Source organism: Pan troglodytes, chromosome 10 (genome assembly GCF_028858775.2).
Source record: "Pan troglodytes isolate AG18354 chromosome 10, NHGRI_mPanTro3-v2.0_pri, whole genome shotgun sequence".
Lineage (NCBI taxonomy): Eukaryota > Metazoa > Chordata > Mammalia > Primates > Hominidae > Pan > Pan troglodytes.
This window is the reverse complement of record NC_072408.2, coordinates 44,473,144-44,490,535: the sequence shown is the minus strand read 5'-3', so window position 1 is coordinate 44,490,535 and position 17,392 is coordinate 44,473,144. Positions and strand designations below refer to the sequence as shown.

At 49.8% G+C, this 17,392-nt stretch overlaps 1 protein-coding gene across 7 annotated transcripts in view; it reads right to left on the bottom strand.

Annotated features, from left to right (window-relative positions):
* The window catches only part of GALNT6 (polypeptide N-acetylgalactosaminyltransferase 6), a 40,369-nt gene extending 23,198 nt beyond the window's left edge, over positions 1–17,171 (bottom strand). The window contains exons 1-6 of one of the 7 annotated variants that reach the window (XM_063785630.1): positions 17,080–17,171; positions 16,330–16,417; positions 8,960–9,081; positions 7,841–8,009; positions 4,791–5,384; positions 2,693–2,865 (exon numbers count right to left, since the gene is read on the bottom strand). In XM_063785630.1, coding sequence (XP_063641700.1) covers positions 2,693–2,865; positions 4,791–5,281 — 664 coding nt within the window. In that variant the 5' untranslated portion in view covers positions 5,282–5,384; positions 7,841–8,009; positions 8,960–9,081; positions 16,330–16,417; positions 17,080–17,171. Of the gene's footprint in view, positions 1–2,692; positions 2,866–4,790; positions 5,385–7,812; positions 8,010–8,959; positions 9,082–16,329; positions 16,418–16,561; positions 16,917–17,079 lie in introns of those variants that run through there. The other 6 variants (XM_016923370.4, XM_063785633.1, XM_016923371.4 and 3 more) reach the window with 6 other exon arrangements.
* Between the last annotated feature and the right edge of the window lie 221 nt (positions 17,172–17,392).

Genomic DNA, 17,392 nt, shown 5'->3' with positions numbered 1-17,392 from the left:
TTTCAGCATCACCCCTAACCTAGAGGAAGGAGGGAGGCTGGGGGAGGACAAGGACAGGAAGCAGCTCTACTGGAGTGGCCCCAGCGCTTACACTGGGAAGTGTGGAGTCAGTTCCTGCCCTCACTATTGGGAGTTTGAGCACAGGAGGTCAACCTGGGAGAGCCCCAGACACCACATGCCTCCTACGAGGAGGGCTAAGCTTGTGGAGACTCTCAGCCTAAAGGTGCCTCAGTCCCACAGCCTTTCCTAGTTCCGGCCCCATCATCTCCTACTCTCAAGTGAGTGTAAGAACTTCCTCTCCAGACTGTGAGTCCTCTGCCTCTCTTCCTGCCGATTATCCTCCTCCAAAGCTGCCATCCTTGTGAAATGAGGTCACAATACAGATGAAACACTTTCAACGACTCCTTCTTACTTTCTAAATAAATGCTTTTAGCATGACATGAATGTCAATTCAACATTTTTTTTTTTGAGACAGGGTCGTGCTCTGGCTCAGCCTCCCGAGTAGCTGGGACTACAGGCACATGCCACCATGCCAGGCTAATTTTTGTAATTTTTGTAGAGACAAGGTCTTGACATGTTGCCCAGGCTGTCTTGAACTCCTGGGCTCAAGTGATCCACCCGCCTCGGCCTCCCTAAGTGCTGGGATTACAGGGGTGAGCCACTGTCCCTGGCCAATTTAACATCTTTTAAGTCTCATTTCCTAAACAAACCTAAGCTTCAGCCACACCAGATCTCTTTAACAAACACATTCATGTCTTTAGGACTGTGCTTATGCCATTCTCTTGTGGGAATGCCCTTCATCCACTCTTCTCTCTTAGACACTCATCCTTTAAGGCCCAGCTCCAATCTGGCTTCCACTGCAGACCAGCCCTAGCCACGCCAGGCAGAAATGGCACCTCCTGGCTACATACTCCATGGTGCATTGTTCCCGTACCATGAATAAAATGGAATGCATGCTTGTGACACTCTTACTTGATGCCAGCCACTCTGTGGCACATGAATCTCATTTATGACCTATCTCATATCCCTCACCCACCATGTAAGGGACTCAACTGCTCTTTTTTTTTTTTTTTTTTTTTTTGAGATGGAGTCTCACTCTGTAGCCCAGGCTGGAGTGCAGTAACATGATCTCGGCTCACTGCAACCTCCGCCTCCTGGGTTCAAGCGATTCTCCTGCCTCAGCCTCCCGAGTAGTTGGGACTACAGGCATGCTCTGCCACGCCTGGCTAATTTTTGTATTTTTAGTAGATATGGGGTTTCATCATATTGGCCGGGCTGTCTCGAACTCCTGACCTTAAGCAATCTGCCCGCCTCGGCCTCCCAGAGTGCTAGGATTATAGGCGTGAGCCACCATGCCCAGTCCTTTTTTTTGTTTTGTTTTTTGAGAAGGAGTCTCACTCTGTCTCTCAGGCAGAAAAGCAGTGGTGCCATCTTGGCTCACTGCAGCCTACGCCTCCTGGGTTCAGGTGATTCTTGTGCCTCAGCCTCCCGAGTAGCTGGGACTACAAGCGTGCACCACCACACCTGGCTAATTATTTTTTGTATTTTGGGTAGAGATGGGGTTTCACCATGTTGGCCAGGCTGGTCTCAAACTCCTGACCTCAAGTGATCTGTCCGCTTCAGCCTCCCAAAGTGCTGAAATTACAGGCTTGAGCCACTGTGCCCGGCCTGCCCTCATTTTTTGAAGAGGAAACAGGTTCAGGGAGGCCAAATGCTTGTCCAAGGTCACAGAGCTAGGAAGGGTCAGAGCTGGGATTTGAATTCCTAGGTGTTGGACTCTGTAGTCCATGCCCTTTCACACCTGTTACAGGTGCATCACTGCCACAGCACTGTGGCTAGTGTTGTAAGAGGCTTCTGGCCGGGCACGGTGGCTCATGCCTGTAATCCCAGCACTTTGGGAGGCTGAGGCAGGCAGATTACCTGAGTTCGGGAGTTCGAGACCAACCTGACCAACATGGAGAAACCCCATCTCTATTAAAAATACAAAATTAGCTGGGTGTGGTGGCGCATGCCTGTAATCCCAGCTACTAGGGAGGCTGAGGCAGGAGAATCGCTTGAACCTGGGAGGCGGAGGTTGTGGTGAGCTGAGATCACATCATTGTACTCTAGCCTGGGCAACAAGAGCGAAACTCCATCTCAAACAAAAAAAGAGGCTTCTGACCTATGGGGGTTTTTAGTATTTTCAGGGCAGGGTCTGTCTCCTTTGTCATGGCATCCCCTCTGCCTGGGTCAGAGCCAGGCACACAGTACTCAGTAGATGTTTGTGGAATTGAAGGCTGGAAGTTTGGTGAGCAACCCCACTTACCTATCAACAGCTATGGCAAAAAGGGCTGGTTGGGGAGTCTTCAAGAGCAGAAGAGTGGCCCAGCGGGTAGGAAACAGAGGTGAAGGCCTGTCCCTACCCTCTGCCCTGGCTCTCCCAGCATTTCTGAGTTAGGGTTGGCCTTGGCAGCGTTCAGGGAGTCTTGAAGCCAGAGCTGAAAAGCTCTTGGAGCTCTTTGGCTGAGGTGTGAAGGAAGCATGGTCTACCTGCCCCTACCTGACTTCTTCCTGCTCCTGGCTTTTAAGATGAGCTGTGATGCCAGGCAACAGGCTCATGAGGTGGTGCCTGCTCCCTTGAAAGGACCTGCCCTCCTCCTTTGAGTGCCCAGGGGAGACCCCGGCCCCCTCCTCTGGGCCCCTCCAGCCTCACCCTCCGTGCTGGCATCATCCACCAGTATGATCTCCTTGAGCAAGATGGCAGGGGTGGTGTGTAGGACGCTGTACACTGTTCGCAGCAGTGTGGACCAGGCCTCGTTGTGGAACACAATGATCACGCTGGTGGTGGCCAGTGGGGGGCAGCGCCGGAACTTCTGGTCCACACACCTGGAAGTATGAAAGTACGGACAAAGTTCTCCTGGTCCCTGGGAGTACCAGGTGTGGGGAGGGCCCCATCCAGAGACTCCCCCAGACCATCCTCCACTCCTCTGAACCACAGCCTACATTCTCTATAGCAGGTGGGAACAGCTGTTCCCTGTTCCTGTCTTCCCCGGTATCTGCCACCCACCCTGAGCCTTTGCACAGGTTCTAGCCAAACCACTCCAAAATCCATCCCCACAGAGCTGGCTCAGTGCCCCAGCTGTGATGCTGAGGCTCCGCCACCCCCTTCCTTCATCTGCTATCTGCTCTCAGGCTAGGAGTTCCCAGGGCTGGCTCTCTTCCTCCGTAATATGTGAACTGCATAAAATGTAATCCAATCCAGAGGTCCCAGAGGGGTAGGTAATAAAGGCCAAATTTGACATCTGAGAAAAGTGACTATGATTTCCATACTCAATGAGAAGAAAAGGCTCTTCCCTTTACAGCGTACAGTTCCTCTCTAATCCATTTTCTCATTAACTCCCTGTGATTTGACACCACTATCACAGTCAATTTCCTGCGACCTTTCTTCCAACTTCATCCACTCCAGCTACTCTGTGGCACTTGGCCACGCTGCTACCTTCTTGACACTCTATCTCAGGGTTGGGGTGGGAATGTGTGAATCCTGGATCTCAAGGAATCATGTGACCTCACACCCCTTCCTTGACCTCCTCTGCTGGTCAGAGGATTTCTTGGGGACCCTCCAGAGAGATTCCCCGGCTTCCTCCTCTGGCTGCTGTCATACCCAGTGCTCTTCTCTCTCTCTGTTTTTTTTTTGAGACAGAGTCTTGCTCTGTCACTCAGGCTGGAGTGCAGTGGTATGATCTTAGCTCCCTGCAACCTCCACCTCCCAGGTTCAAGCGATTCTTGTCCTTCAGCCTTCTGAGTAGCTGGGATTACAGGCACCCACTACCATGCCGGGCTAATTTTTTTGTATTTTTAGTAGAGACAGGCTTTCACCATGTTGGCCAGGCTGGTCTTGAACTCCTGGCCTCAAGTGATCCACCCACCTCAGCCTTCCATAGTGCTGGGATTATAGGCATGAGCCACTGTGCCTGGCCCCAGTGCCCTTCTCTGCTGAGGAATTCCTGATAGCTTCAAGTGGCCCCTTGTTCTAGGGCTATCATACTTGGCTCAAGTCTCAAGAACCTCAGGTTCACAGCCCTAAAGACTCATGAAATCTGGGGATGAGGGCTGCCATTTGAGAAAAGGCCAAATAGGGTATAACACTTGACCTGGAAAAGACAAAGGCTAAGTGGGGAAGACACACTGTCTTTAACTTGAGGATCATGGGAATGCAGCCATGGGGGCGTTAGAGGGAGGGGGCTGCCACTCAAAGATCTAAGTGAGATCTCATTGTGCAAGATTGAGGCTATAAACAACTTCAAATAAAGGTTGGAATCAATTTGCGGCCTTGTGGGCCTTCACTGGAGGAAACCAGGTGTGAGGATATTCCTAACCACCAGGGCTGCTGTTAAGAAATGCCCCCCCCACTCCAAACAGCTCAGCATTAGAGTCCCACAGTCTCTGGAGCAGGCCTCAGTAGAGGAGAAAGCTACTGAAACCACAGCTTGGTATCAGGTCTCCCCAGTCACCCCGTGCCAGGTCCTGGTGCCTGGCTGAGTTCCTTCTTCCACATCATCTCACTTTCATAATTGCATTTCACTCTCACAGGTCTCCCTGGGCCTCTGGCCTGACCATAATACCCTTGAATCACAACCCCTGGGATCAGCACAGTTGTTCTGGGAAAGAAGTGAGGCATAGAGGAGATCCTTGCCCATATTATAAAATTCCCTTCAACTCTTTCTCTGGCCCTTGATCTATGGCCCTGGCCATACTAGCCATGCCTTTAGCAAAGCCCTGGTCTCCCCACAAGGACTCTGGGTGCTACTTACTCAGGTGGTCGGGTGTCTGGCCCCAGGGACCTCTGCAGGGAGATCCGGTCGCTGGCAAAGGCATTGAAGCAGTGCTTCTTATAGCCTTCTTCCTTTTCCTGGGTCTCCAGGGGGGTCCACTTGCTCTTCTGAAATGCTTTTCCATCTGCCCCAGGGGCATTGGGGTCCTGTGGTGGCCGTTCCCAGAAGGGCTTCAGTTCAGCTGGGGTATAGAACCCAGGGAGGCAGGACTGGTTTATGGAGAACAGAGTCTGCTGGGCTTCTGGAGCCCTGATTTGGAGCTTGGGCATTGAATCTCTAAGGTTGTTCACGGCCTCCAGCATGAGGTCCAGGACGTGATCCTTCCGGCTCACCAGGGACTTCAGCCACGGCTTCTCTGTGGCCTCCTCTCTGCTGCTCACATCCCTATGCAGGAGGAAGAGGAAGAGCACAAAGGCGCAGCCCACCATGGCCAGGCGCAGGGGCATGTGGCGTCTGCGGAGGAGCCTCATCCTCCAGAACCAAGGGGCACCCCAGCTGCGTCAGCTCTGAGTCCTGAGCCCAACCCTGGAGATAGCTTGATACGTTGTGGTGGCCACAAGCTGGGGCCTCAGCCTGAGAAAGGAGGGGACGAGAGAGAGAAGTGAGCCAACACAGGGTAAGGAGGGAGTCGGGTGCTTGGGGTTCAAGGCCAGGCTCTGTTGCTGAGTGGTGGCATCACCTTATTGGCCACAACTTTCCCATATCTACATTTCCTTCATCCATAAAATGAGGAGACTGGAGGCAGTGTTTCTTTCCTGCCCTAAGATCCTAATATGCATGGATGTAGAGTCACTGGAACACTGAAACACTACATGAGATTTAATCATTAAACTCATGAGATTTAATCATTATGGCTTTGGGAAACAACTTGGTATTATCAAGAAAAATTTAAAATGAACACAGCCTGAGCCAGCAATTCCACTCCTCATTTTATATCCCAGACAAACTCTGGTAGATGCAAACCAAGAGGTATGTGCAAGAACATTTAAGCCAACACTGACTTAAATGGCAACAAACTGGTAAAACCTTTAAGTCCACCAGCAGAATGAATAAATAAAGTGCAAAATACCCATACCATGCAGTGCTCTACAGTGATGACCAAGAATGAACCACTTCTCCATGCAACAATGTGGATGTGTTGTTGGGTGAAAAAAGCAAGTGACAAAAGGATACATACAGTATGATTCCACTTATAGAAAATGTAAAAACATGCTAAAATTAAACAATATCTTGTTCTTGAATACAAATATGTGATAAAGCTATAAAGAAAGCTAAAGAAGACTAGCCTGGCCAACATGGTGAAACCCTGTCTCTACTAAAAATACAAAAATTAGCTGGGCGTGGTAGCGCATGCCTGTAATCCCAGCTACTTGGGAGGCTGAGGCAGGAGAATCACTTGAACCTGGGAGGCAGAGGTTGCAGTAGGCTAGGATCATGCCACTGCACTCCAGCCTGGGCAACAGAGCAAGACTCCATCTCCCCACGAAAAGAAGAAAGCTAAAGAAATGATATAACCAGTTTCTGAAGATGAAGAAAACGGTACAGGATTAGAGATGGGTAATGGGGGACTTCAAAGTGTTTTTTTCTCAAAGTGGATGGTGGCTGCTGGTGGACTGTAATTCTTTAGACCCTATACGTATTTTATAAATATTTCTTGGCCAAGCATGGTGTAATCCCAGCACTTTGGGAGGCTGAGGTGGGAGGATCGCTTGGGCCCAGGAGTTCAAGACCAGTCTGCTCAACGTATTGAGAGCCCATCTCAATAAAAAATTTTAAAAATTAGCGAGGTGTAGTGGTGCACACCTGTAGTCCTAGCTGCTTGGGAGGCTGAAGCAGGAGGACTGCTGGAGCCCAGGAGGTTAAGGCTGCAGTGAGCTATAATCGCACCATTGCTCTTCAGCATGGGCGAGAGAGAGATTCTGTCTTTAAAAATAAATAAATAAAAGTTATCTGTAATCTACTCCTATTTAATAAAAAAGAATTTAACAGAAACCTAAGATTTCATGACAAGACATTCCCGGCAGGGCTGGGCATGGGCATTCACCAGGCTCCACCCCCAGGCATGTGGATCCATGCCCTAGAGGATGAATGCTTGCAGAACTTTCTGTGCAGAGTTCTGGACACATAAGCTCACTGGTTAAGCACTAGACATCAATGGCAAGGGACCTGGGCACAAATTCCAGTTCTTCCTCTTCTAGTAGTAGCACCTACCTCCTAGGGTTGTTACAAGGATTATGTTCCTTCCCCACAAAATTCATGGACAAAGCTTAGCAGTCTCTGCACATCGTAAGTTCCCACAAAGTGTTAGTTTTGATCATTAGCAGCTGTGTGACCCTTGGGTAATTTACTTAATCCCTCTAAGCCTCAATTTCCTCATCTATAAAGTGGGGGCAACTAATACCTAACTCACAGGGTTGTGGGGAGGATAAAATCAGATAATGTAGGTAAAATGTTTGGCAGAGCACCTGTCACACTAAGCCCTCAATAAATGGTATCAACTATTTCTATTATTATGATAAATCCCTGCTTCACTTCCCAGCAGTTATCCTCAAGCACCTGGCCCTTGGCCAAAGCCACGTTCATTACTCCCTGCATGTTTTGCTTAAAAATAACTCTGGTTGTACTATTTAATGCTATTGTTTAAACGCACAAGCTCCTGCCTGTGGAGAGGCCTGGTGTCTGAGACCTTGGGAGTATGTGGCCATCGTGATCTCAAGTGGGGAGCTGGATTCATTCTGGACTGGGGTATAAATGTGGCTTCTTTTATAACATCAGATTCAGCAGCACCGTCAAAAATCAAACAAAAGAAATCTCTTTGAGCATCTATTTTGTATTAACTATTGTCTAGGAGATAGGAGAGATTTGTTTATTCCACCAGTATTTACTGAATAACTGCCTCTACCAGGTACTCTGCAAGAGGCGGGGGACACAGAGAAGTGCAAGGCCAGCCCTCAAGGATCCTACAGTCAATTGGGGGCATCAGATTTTAAACAGAGATTACCCTGTGAGAAGCAGAATCAAAGAGGTACCCTTGAGTGCTGAAGGAGCCGGCATGCAGGAAACTCAGCGAATGGGAGAGGGCAACATCTGTGAAGAAATCTCACGGGGGCAGAAATGGGCCAAACACTAACTGGCGAGTAGGAGTCAGCGAGGCGAGGTGAGCACATTTCAGGCAGAAGGCACAGTACCTGCAATGGTCTAGAGGTGGGAGACAGAAGAGGCAGTCACAGAACTGTAAGCAGTCTGGTATGGCAGGAGTAGCAGAAATTGGGCCTACAGAGGTGGCTGAAACCAAGTCCTAAGGGCCTTGTTCATCATGCTGAGGAGCATTTGCCCTTGACCCAAGGCATGGGGAGTAATAAAGCGTTAAGCTGGGAGCCCAGCATTACAGGAAGAGCAATATGACAGCGGTGGAAGGTATCTTGGAAAGGGACCTGCTTGGCAGCTGGATGACCCATTCGGAGTCTGACCCAGGAGAGTTAGTAGCAGTGTGGATGGAAGAGGGAGGGTGTGGTGCTAGGAAGACCCCCTTGGGTGATGGGGTGGGACAGTTTACCCCGTCTGGTACACAGAGGGACACAAAGGCTCAATTCCTTTCCCCAAGGGATTTGAAAATCTTATTGGAGAACGAGAACTGATAACACTGACCAGGTGAAGGAAGCACCTGACCAGGGGAGATTCAGGAGCAGGAAAAGGACCTTTCACTGAATACTCTTTTGTACTTTGAACCCTGACTATATTACTTATTCAAAAATGAATAAAATTAAAGCAGAATAGCACAGACAGTAAGTGCTAAGCTGAGAGAGGTAGAGTTCCCTGTGGGTTTGAGGAAGGCTTCGGGGAGGAAATGGGGATTCAGTGTAGCAGGAGCTTCTTGTCACAGAGGTTGAGCTATGCTGGGGCTAGCACAGGGGGATTTGCTTGAGCTAGACACCTCATCAGTTCTGGAACTGTCCCGGCTAAGCCCACACAGAGGCCTGCAGAATGGGGGAGTGTTTGCCATGACAGCTTTGAACCGTCCTGCAGGCTTCATCTTCCCCACTACTTTCCATCTACCTTCCCACTCCAGCAAGAAAGAGGGAGCACAGTTAGAAACAAAGGCATGGTAAGATTGTAGTTACTAACTGTTGCCAGTGCTCAAGACTCACCCCCTCCAGGAAGGCCTCCTGACTGATTCACTCAGAATCACCTAGGTTACTCCAACTCTTTCATCCTGGCACTGCCTCGTGGTCCCTCACAGCAGGGCCTGTTTTTGCTTCTTTTATTTTCCCTGGAGAAAGAAATATAGGGTTAAATTGAGCTCTTCCTAGGCATCTAATCTCTCAATCCCATCTGGCTGCCTGAAGCTTTCTCTCTCAAACCTACAGTTCCTCAAGGTACTAACCACATCCTGAATCGAAATGAGACACCTGGGATTAGCCTTGGTGGTGAGGCACTCATTCTCTAGTTTGTTTGCTTAGCATGAGGGCAACAGGAAGAGTCCCTTAGAAGAGACACAGAATCTAGTGCAAGCCACAGGACTTTGGGGTTAAGGATTTTTGCTCCCTGTGTAGGAGATGATTCCCAGAAGTACGGTTAGCAAGGTCGTGGAGGTCGCCCCTCCACCAGCCTTGGAGAAAGAATAGCTGCTATTCTTTGCTATTGTTTCAAGTACAAAGCTTCACGAGATCCGCCCCTGGTGTCTTGTATATCTCCCACCTTTGGGCTCCCACACCTGGCCTCCTGCTTTCCTGGCAAGTGTGCCCGCAGCCCCCATCCACTCATTTCCCTCTCGCTGTGGCTCAGCACTTCTTCCCAAGTCTTTTTCCTCCAGCTACCCTTGGGCCTGCAACTCTTTGGACCATCCTTGGCTTTGATCCCGAGATGATGCCAGAAATCCTCTCTGAAAAGCCTGCCTAGATTGAACAAATGGGATTTGCTTCCCTGGCCCCACCGGCCAGAACACAAACTTACCTTCTCTCATTGGTGTAAGGAACTGAGGCTTTACCCAGCCCAGCTTGTATCAAACTGCTGATTACAATCCACTGTGATATTATAAAATAAATTCAGAGTGTTGCAAATTAGCATTCAAAAATTTCTTTAAAAGACCAGTTAGGACCAGGCACAGTGGCTCACACCTGAAATCCCAGCACTTTGGGAGGCCATGGTGGGCAGATCACTTTAGGCCAGGAGTTCAAGACCAACCTGGCCAACATGGTGAAACCCCTTCTCTACTAAAAATACAAAAATTAGCCAGGCATGGTGGCAGGTGCCTGTAATCCCAACTACTCAGGAGACAGAGGCAGGAGAATTGATTGAACCTAGGAGCTGGAGGTTGCAGTAAGCAGAAATAGCACCACCGTACTCCAGCCTGGGTGACAGAGCAAGACTCTGTCTCAAAAAAAAAAAAAAAGACCAATTAGCAAAAAGAGACCAGTTAGCTGGGTGTGGTGGCATAGGCCTGTAATCTCAGCTACTTGAGAGGCTGATGCTGGAGGATTGCTTGAGCCCAGGAGGTTGAGGCTGTAGTTAGTTATGATCATGCCACTGCACTACAACCTAGGCAATAGAGTGAGACCCTGTCTCAAAAAATAAAAATAAATAAATTTTAAAAACCCAGAATAGAATGAAAAGAAAATATCAAAGTGCATCATGTATCACATGTAACACAGGCAAGTATTCGTTTTTTCTTTCTTTCTTTTTTTTTGGAGACAGGGTCTCATTCTGTTCCTTAAGCTGGAGTGCAGTGGCGCAATCTCAGCTCACTGCAGCCTTGACCTCCTGGGCTCAAAGGATCCTCCTACCTCAGCCTCTGGAGTAGCTGGGACCATAGGTGTGTGTCATCAAGACCGGCTAATTTTTATTTTTTGGTAGAGATGGGGGTCTCACTATGCTGCCCAGGCTGGTCTTCAACTCCTAGGCTGAAGCAATCCTCCTGCCTTGACCTCCCAAAGTGCTGGGATTACAGGTGTGAGCCATCACGTCCAGCCTGAAAAGTAAACTTTTATTTTAATGTTTGTTTCAGCCTATTAAAGATACACACTGCCTGATACAAAATTAAAATGATAAATTTGTTATTGAAAATTCATACAACTAAAGACAAAAGAAGTTTAAATGATTCAATTTTCAAATGATAGTTTTTATGGTTTGCAGAATTTATGCTTGTAATGTGATTAAATTATAAAACTGCCCTAAGATTTTTGGGATGCCCTGTCACATATACACAGGTACCAGGTCTTGCTATAAAGTATATTTCTCACTTTGGTCAAGTCATAGAAGTTTAAAAGCCAGTGACACAGTCCAAACCCCACAGTTTATATTCTAGCCCCCCTCCAAAAAGCCTTCTCAGATCTCCCAGCAGAATTCATCTCTTCCCTGCTTTGCCCCCTTAGCACCCGATTTTTATTTGTACTCCAGTCTCATCACAGCCCACCATGTGTTTATGGACTCCTGGACCAGAGAGGCCATGCCATTTTCAGCTTTTTATCACCTACAAAGTCTAGCACAAGTTTTACATATAGCAGGTGTTCCATAAACTTTTTTTTTTTCTCTTGGAGACAGGGTCTCACTCTGTCACCCAGGCTGAAGTGTAGTGGCATGAACACAGCTTTCTGCAGCCTCGACCTCCCAGGCTCAAACAATCCTCCTATCTCAGCCTCCTGAGTAGCTGGGAATACAGAGGTGCGTGCCATCAGGCCTGGCTAGTTCCACAAACTCTTGTTAAATGAGATGAGGTTGGAAGGGTTAAATGTGGAGCACTGGCTTCACTAAATGATGTTCTGAATGAACTTACTGCAAGAAATACTTGACTTACAGGATATTCTGCCATTACACATTAGCTTGCTGTTTTGACCAGGTCTGTCTGTGGGTCTAACACCCTCATTTTATCAACAGCGAGGCCAGAATGGTTAGGTGACTTCTCTAGCAACACACAGCTAGTGGCTCCCAGGAGTAGAACCCGATCTCTCAACTCCTAGACCACTACTCTGTTTACCACACTCATACCCTTGGAGGTTGAGTAGGGAATTTGGGGACCAGGCCTGTCCTCCCTGAGCCTCCCCGACTCCACCCTTTGATCCCCTTCCTGGCATTTGCCTTCCTCCCACTCAAGGATACAAATGCTTTAAAGATGTGGAGACTGGAAGTCCCAGGCAGCCTTAGCTTTTGTGAATGTCAGAGTCAGCCATCCAGAACATGCCCTAGCTTTCCAGGTGGCCTCTTTGTAACAATGTTTCTTTCTATTTATCAGGTGAGCTGGTCACCTCCTTAGACGTGGCAGCAGGAAGCAAGCAGTCCTTACCACAGGGATATTTGCTCAAGTTACTCAGAGGAGGGCTCAATTACAAGTTTCTTTGGAAAGTGACAACTGTCACCACTCTTACCACGGGCACAGGTGTGTGGAGCTAGACATCATATTGGGGAGGGGGCAGGTTAATTTCACACTACTGTTGGGGGAAATGGGGCTGAGAGGCTGTTTGGCCAAATGACCGTCCTTTCTTCCTCATAAGCACTTTCTCTCCATCAAACACAGCACTCATCTCAAGTCCTCTGTGTTCATACTGTGAACAGAAGAGCAAATTATCTTCTCCAAAGCCCTCCTCCCACCCCTGACCCTTTTGATCACAGAATGTGGGAGGTTTTTATTTTTCCCCATAATTACACCTTCAAGACACTTCAGCTTTTCTCCAAGACTCAAGCTGCAATACTGTGGCTTATTTTCCCAGGAAGATACGCTGAAAATTATTTCTGTAGCTAGTCTATCAAGTTCCCCCAACATATCAAGGTTCATTTTATGTTTGCATAATTTTTTTTTTTGAGATGGAGTCTCATTCTGTTGCCCATACTGGAGTGCAGTGGCGGGATCTCGGCTCACTGCAACCTCCGACTCCTGGGTTCGAGCGATTCTCATCCCTCAGCCTCCCGGGTAGCTGGGATTACAGGCGCTCGCCACCACGTCCGGCTAATTTTTGTATTTTTTTAGTAGAGACAGTGTTTCGCCATGTTGGCCAGGCTAGTCTTGAACTCCTGACCTCAAGTGATCTGTCTGCCTCGGCCTCCCAAAGTACTAGGATTACAGGTGTGAGCCAATGCACCCAGCCTGTTTGCATGATATTTTAAGCTTAAATTACCCAAACATGGATTTTCTATTGAAAAACTCAACCCAACTTTGCTCACCACTGTATACCTAGAGCAGCGCTTGGCATGTGGTAGGCACTTGGTTAATATTGGTTGACTTATTCCAAGAAAAAGTCACCAAAAATCAAAATAATATGCCACCAAACAGGAGGTTCAACAGTTCACAGGTTTTTCACTGGAGACCCTGTAGGCCCTTCCAGGTGGGGCAGGGGTGTGCAACGGTTCATCCCTAGGAGTGCAGAAGTGGAGGGAGGGTTCCAGGTGGAGATGAGGTGGGATTCTCTAATCACCTAGAAGCCTTGGTGACAACGAGACTGGGCTTGAGGGGGAGAGTTGGGGGAAAGGACAGAGAAGGGACAGGGAAGTGATGAGAAGGGTGGAAGACAGGAGGGGTATTCCCGAAGGCCTCTTGGGCCAGTCTTCAAATTGGGAAGGGGGGTTAATGGGAGAGACTAGAATTGAATTTTTCCTTTTCTCCTCATCCCCCAGTCTGCTCTTGGCTGCAGAACTTTCACCCGGGGCCACTGGCTACTCAATGTACCATCCCCTGGGCTCAGGGTCTGTGCCCAGCCTTCTCTGCTAGCCAGCCTGCCCAATTTCCCCATTGCTGCCAGAAGCATTGAAGTCCGTGAAACAAGCCAGCCCCTGTCCCACTCTCAGACAGGTCCTTTTTAATCCTGTCTCAATTTCAGGTTCACCCCACACCCGCTCCCAAGTCCTGCTGATTCATTCCCTGCCTCCGGGTTCCTCACTGTCCTTTCTGCTTTCAAAACCTTCATTTGAAATTGGGTCTTTATCAACTAGCATCTGGAGGATCAGCAGGAGCTGCCTGCCAGCCTCCTTTGCCTCGGGCCCCTCTCTCTCTTTCACAATCAGGACAGCCGTATTCATATTCCTTGAGCACTGTTTGACTGTGGCAGAAACACAGAGGGGCTGGCCGGGTTGCTTCCTGTTTGCTGCTCACCCTCAAGCCCAACCAGATGCTTGGCACTCACTGGCTATCTTTTCTTCCTCAAAGCCTTTCCCTTATATTCTTGCTAAGCAAGCCATATTTCTTTTCTTTCAAATTCTTACCAGAGACTCCCCTCTTTCAAGAAGGCTTCCTAGACTAAGGTGCATCTTGCTGCCTCAGTTTCTAGGTGTTATTTGTTCCCAAGTTTCTCTACTACCCGTGCTTTCCTTACGTGGGATTTCCCCACTAACTATCATGGAGAAGGGAGAACCAACAGGCCTAGACGGTAGACCACTTAGATCCTATTTCCTTCTCCTTCCCAATCCTTGAGTCTTGGTCCCCAAACTTCTGTCTCCAGAATGTTCTTCCTGACCAATCTGCCTGGCCTTCCAATCCCTGTCGCATCTCTCTGCCTTGAGATGTATGGCAATGCTATTTTGCTAGTCTGTTCTTCATTCTCTATTACGTGCAGAGTTGAGGACTGGGTTGCTTTCTTCCTTCAAATCTCTACCTAGGCCTTAGGACCAAGTTGTTCAGGGTACGAGAGAATAAGCTGACCCCACAGGGCTGTCAGGTGCCACAAAAGTCTTCTAACAGTCCTTCTCCTCCCTAGAGTGAGCTCACCCTTGTTCACCACACAGGCCTTTTACACAGCACAATTACAACATTGAGCTCGACACAGAGACAGGCACTGCCCTGCACTTAACCTCCTGCTTATTCAAATCCTCACTCTCGTTCCTATCAAATGAGAATGAACATTTGGGCTTTCCCAGAAAGGGGCAGAGGACTGTGTAAAGAGCTGAGTTCACCCAAGCTATGGCATGGATACACCCAACCTGGTCTTCAGCATCACTTCCAGGGCTGAGATGTCGGAACACATCCGTGGGAGCCAGAAAATGTTAAGAAGAATACCATCACCATTTTAAATATTACTGCTTACCATATCAAATCAAGTTACAGTTATCTTCTCTGTTTTACACAGAAGGAAACTGAAGCACAGGGAGGTCAAGTAACTTGACCAAGGTCACATAGCTAGAAATGTGGCAGAGGCAGAATTTGCATTCAGGCCTATGTATCTCCAAAGCCCACTCTCTTAACTATGACATCACATTGTCTTGCATTTGACTGGTGCTTGGAGCTTTGCCAAAACACTTCATATACACCTTCTCATTTGCTCCCCACCCAGGGAGTGTTTATGTCTTTTGGCTAAGATTATATATCGAAGTTAGTGACAGGGCTGAGTCAGCGGCCTGCCTCCATGATACTCACTGCCTCCCTGCACTGAGAGGCCCTCAGCCCTAGGGTTAGCTGCCCCTCCTGGTCCTGAGGTCTGTTCGAGGCAATGGTTGCATGGACTAAGTTCATGCTCATATTTCCTGTCCCCACTTCTTCCAGCTGAACTTGGGCAAATATGTTTCTGACCTCACAGGGCACCTGACACACATCAGGGCCTCCCCTTCTCTGCCCTGAGTTCTTCCATGCTGCTACGGGTAGGAGTCAGCTGTTCCACCCACTGTAGGACTGTGGGCAGCATTACTGAGGTGAGGTCATCTTGAGCAGCCCAGTCTCCTGCACACTTCCCTCTTTCTTTTGAGGGTCTTGTCCTGCTCTCTGCCCTGGTGCCCCTGGAAGCAACTTTCTCTGATTACCTCTGGGTTCCTAAAGTGCATGGCACCATTAAGGAACTGGAGCTAGGGAAATGCCTGCAATGCTACTGGCTCCTGCTAGGCAATTGGAATCAAAGCATATTTCTTTCTTTCTTTCTTTCTTTTTTTTTTTTTGAGACAGAGTTTTGCTCTTATTGCCCAGGCTGGAATGCAATGGTGCGATCTCAGCTCACTGCAACCTCTGCTTCCCAGGTTCAAACAATTCTCCTGCCTCAGCCTCCCAAGTAGCTGGAATTACAGGCGCCTGCCACCATGCCCGGCTAACTTTTTGTATTTTTTGTGGAGATGGGGTTTTGCCATGTTGGCCAGGCTGGTCTCGAACTCCTGATCTCAGGTGATGCACCAGCCTCAGCCTCCCAAAGTGCTGGGATTACAGGCATGAGCCACCACATGTGGCCGGAACCAAAGCATATTTCAAACCCCTCACCTGACCTGGTTTTCATCATCACATGAATTTCCCTGTCTCATCCTTCTTAACCTTTCCTTTGATGGGAAGGGAGACAGCTCATCTGTCTGGAACGGAGAATAGGGCCTGTGTGGTGCACACACATCTCTGGTAGAAGGCGCAAAAGTCCTCGAGGCTCTTTGGTGTGTCCAGAACTATGGACCTCACCCAGTGCCTGTAAATTGTGTGTGTGGGCCTGGGGGCAAGCTCAGAGCACAGAGTTAACATCCTTTCTGAGAGTGCTGCAATGGGTTGTCGGCTGCTAGAAGGGGTCTGCTGTAAGCTTTGCGGGCAAACTGACCACCCTCCACCCCCATACACAGAAGAGCCCCATCCTACCCTCTGCAGACGTCTGGGTCTGCGATGATTGGCCCTGGGTGCAAGTAAAAGCTGTTTCTCCTTTTTGTCAGCCTGGGAATCTGAACAACTGAGGAAATAGGGAAGTCGGTGACAGTCACAGTCATGAACACCCAGCAGATTCCATTTCCCCACAGCAGGAGGCAGATCCCTTCCCACCCCCAAAAGCCCCCAGGCTCTGGAGGGAATTCAACCAAGCAGGGCTCAGACCGACCTCCACCAGCGAGGCTTCTCCTTGCTGTCCCCTTCTGCTCAGGCGCAACGTGGCAGGGCAGGAGGAAACCTCTCTGCAAGAGTTGCCGTACCAGAGCACATGGGGTGGCCCGATCTGGGGAGACGGGGCACAGAAGGAATGCAGGGCATGGGTGGGTGAGGGGAAGAGGGTGTGGAGCCCTGGCTCTGGCTTGTGCCCCTCTCACCCCTCCAAGTTCCAGAGGTCTGGGCTCCTCATTCATCTCGTAAGCGCCAAGGTGGAGGGGGGTCCTACCGAGGGAGGAGCTACAGGCCACCGCGACCAGCAGAGAGCGAAGGCAGGAGGGACCAGCCTGGCCCAGCCCCTTCATTTTACTGTCGGGGGTGGTGAGGAGGAAGAGGAAGAGGCGAAGGCTGGCGAGGAGGAGGTGAGAGGGAGGACTCGGCAGAAGCGAGCTCCGCCGGAGGGAAGTCCGAGCAGTCGGGGAGCTCAGGGGGGCCCTCCCGGGGAGAGGGTCGCGGGCTCCTTCTGCCGCTTACCTGTCGCGCCGAGGCAAAGCCGCAGCCGCGCCGCGGGGTGGCTCCTGGGTTTCCCCACCGGACGGCCGGGAGGGTGGGACCGGGGCGGGACCTCCCCCAGCTGCACTAACGCGCCCGCCCCGCCCCTCCCTGGCCAGGTGCAGCGGGTCCCGCCGTGTCCCCAGCCTGCTGCGGGCCCGGGAACTCCCGGCGGACCGGCAGAGGGGCGCCCCGGCTTCTCTGCGTCTCAGCCCGCCCCGGGGGTGCGGTCTTTACGGCCAGGCTTTCAGGGCGGAAAAAGATTGGAGGGTCCTAGTCACCCCAAAGAGGACAG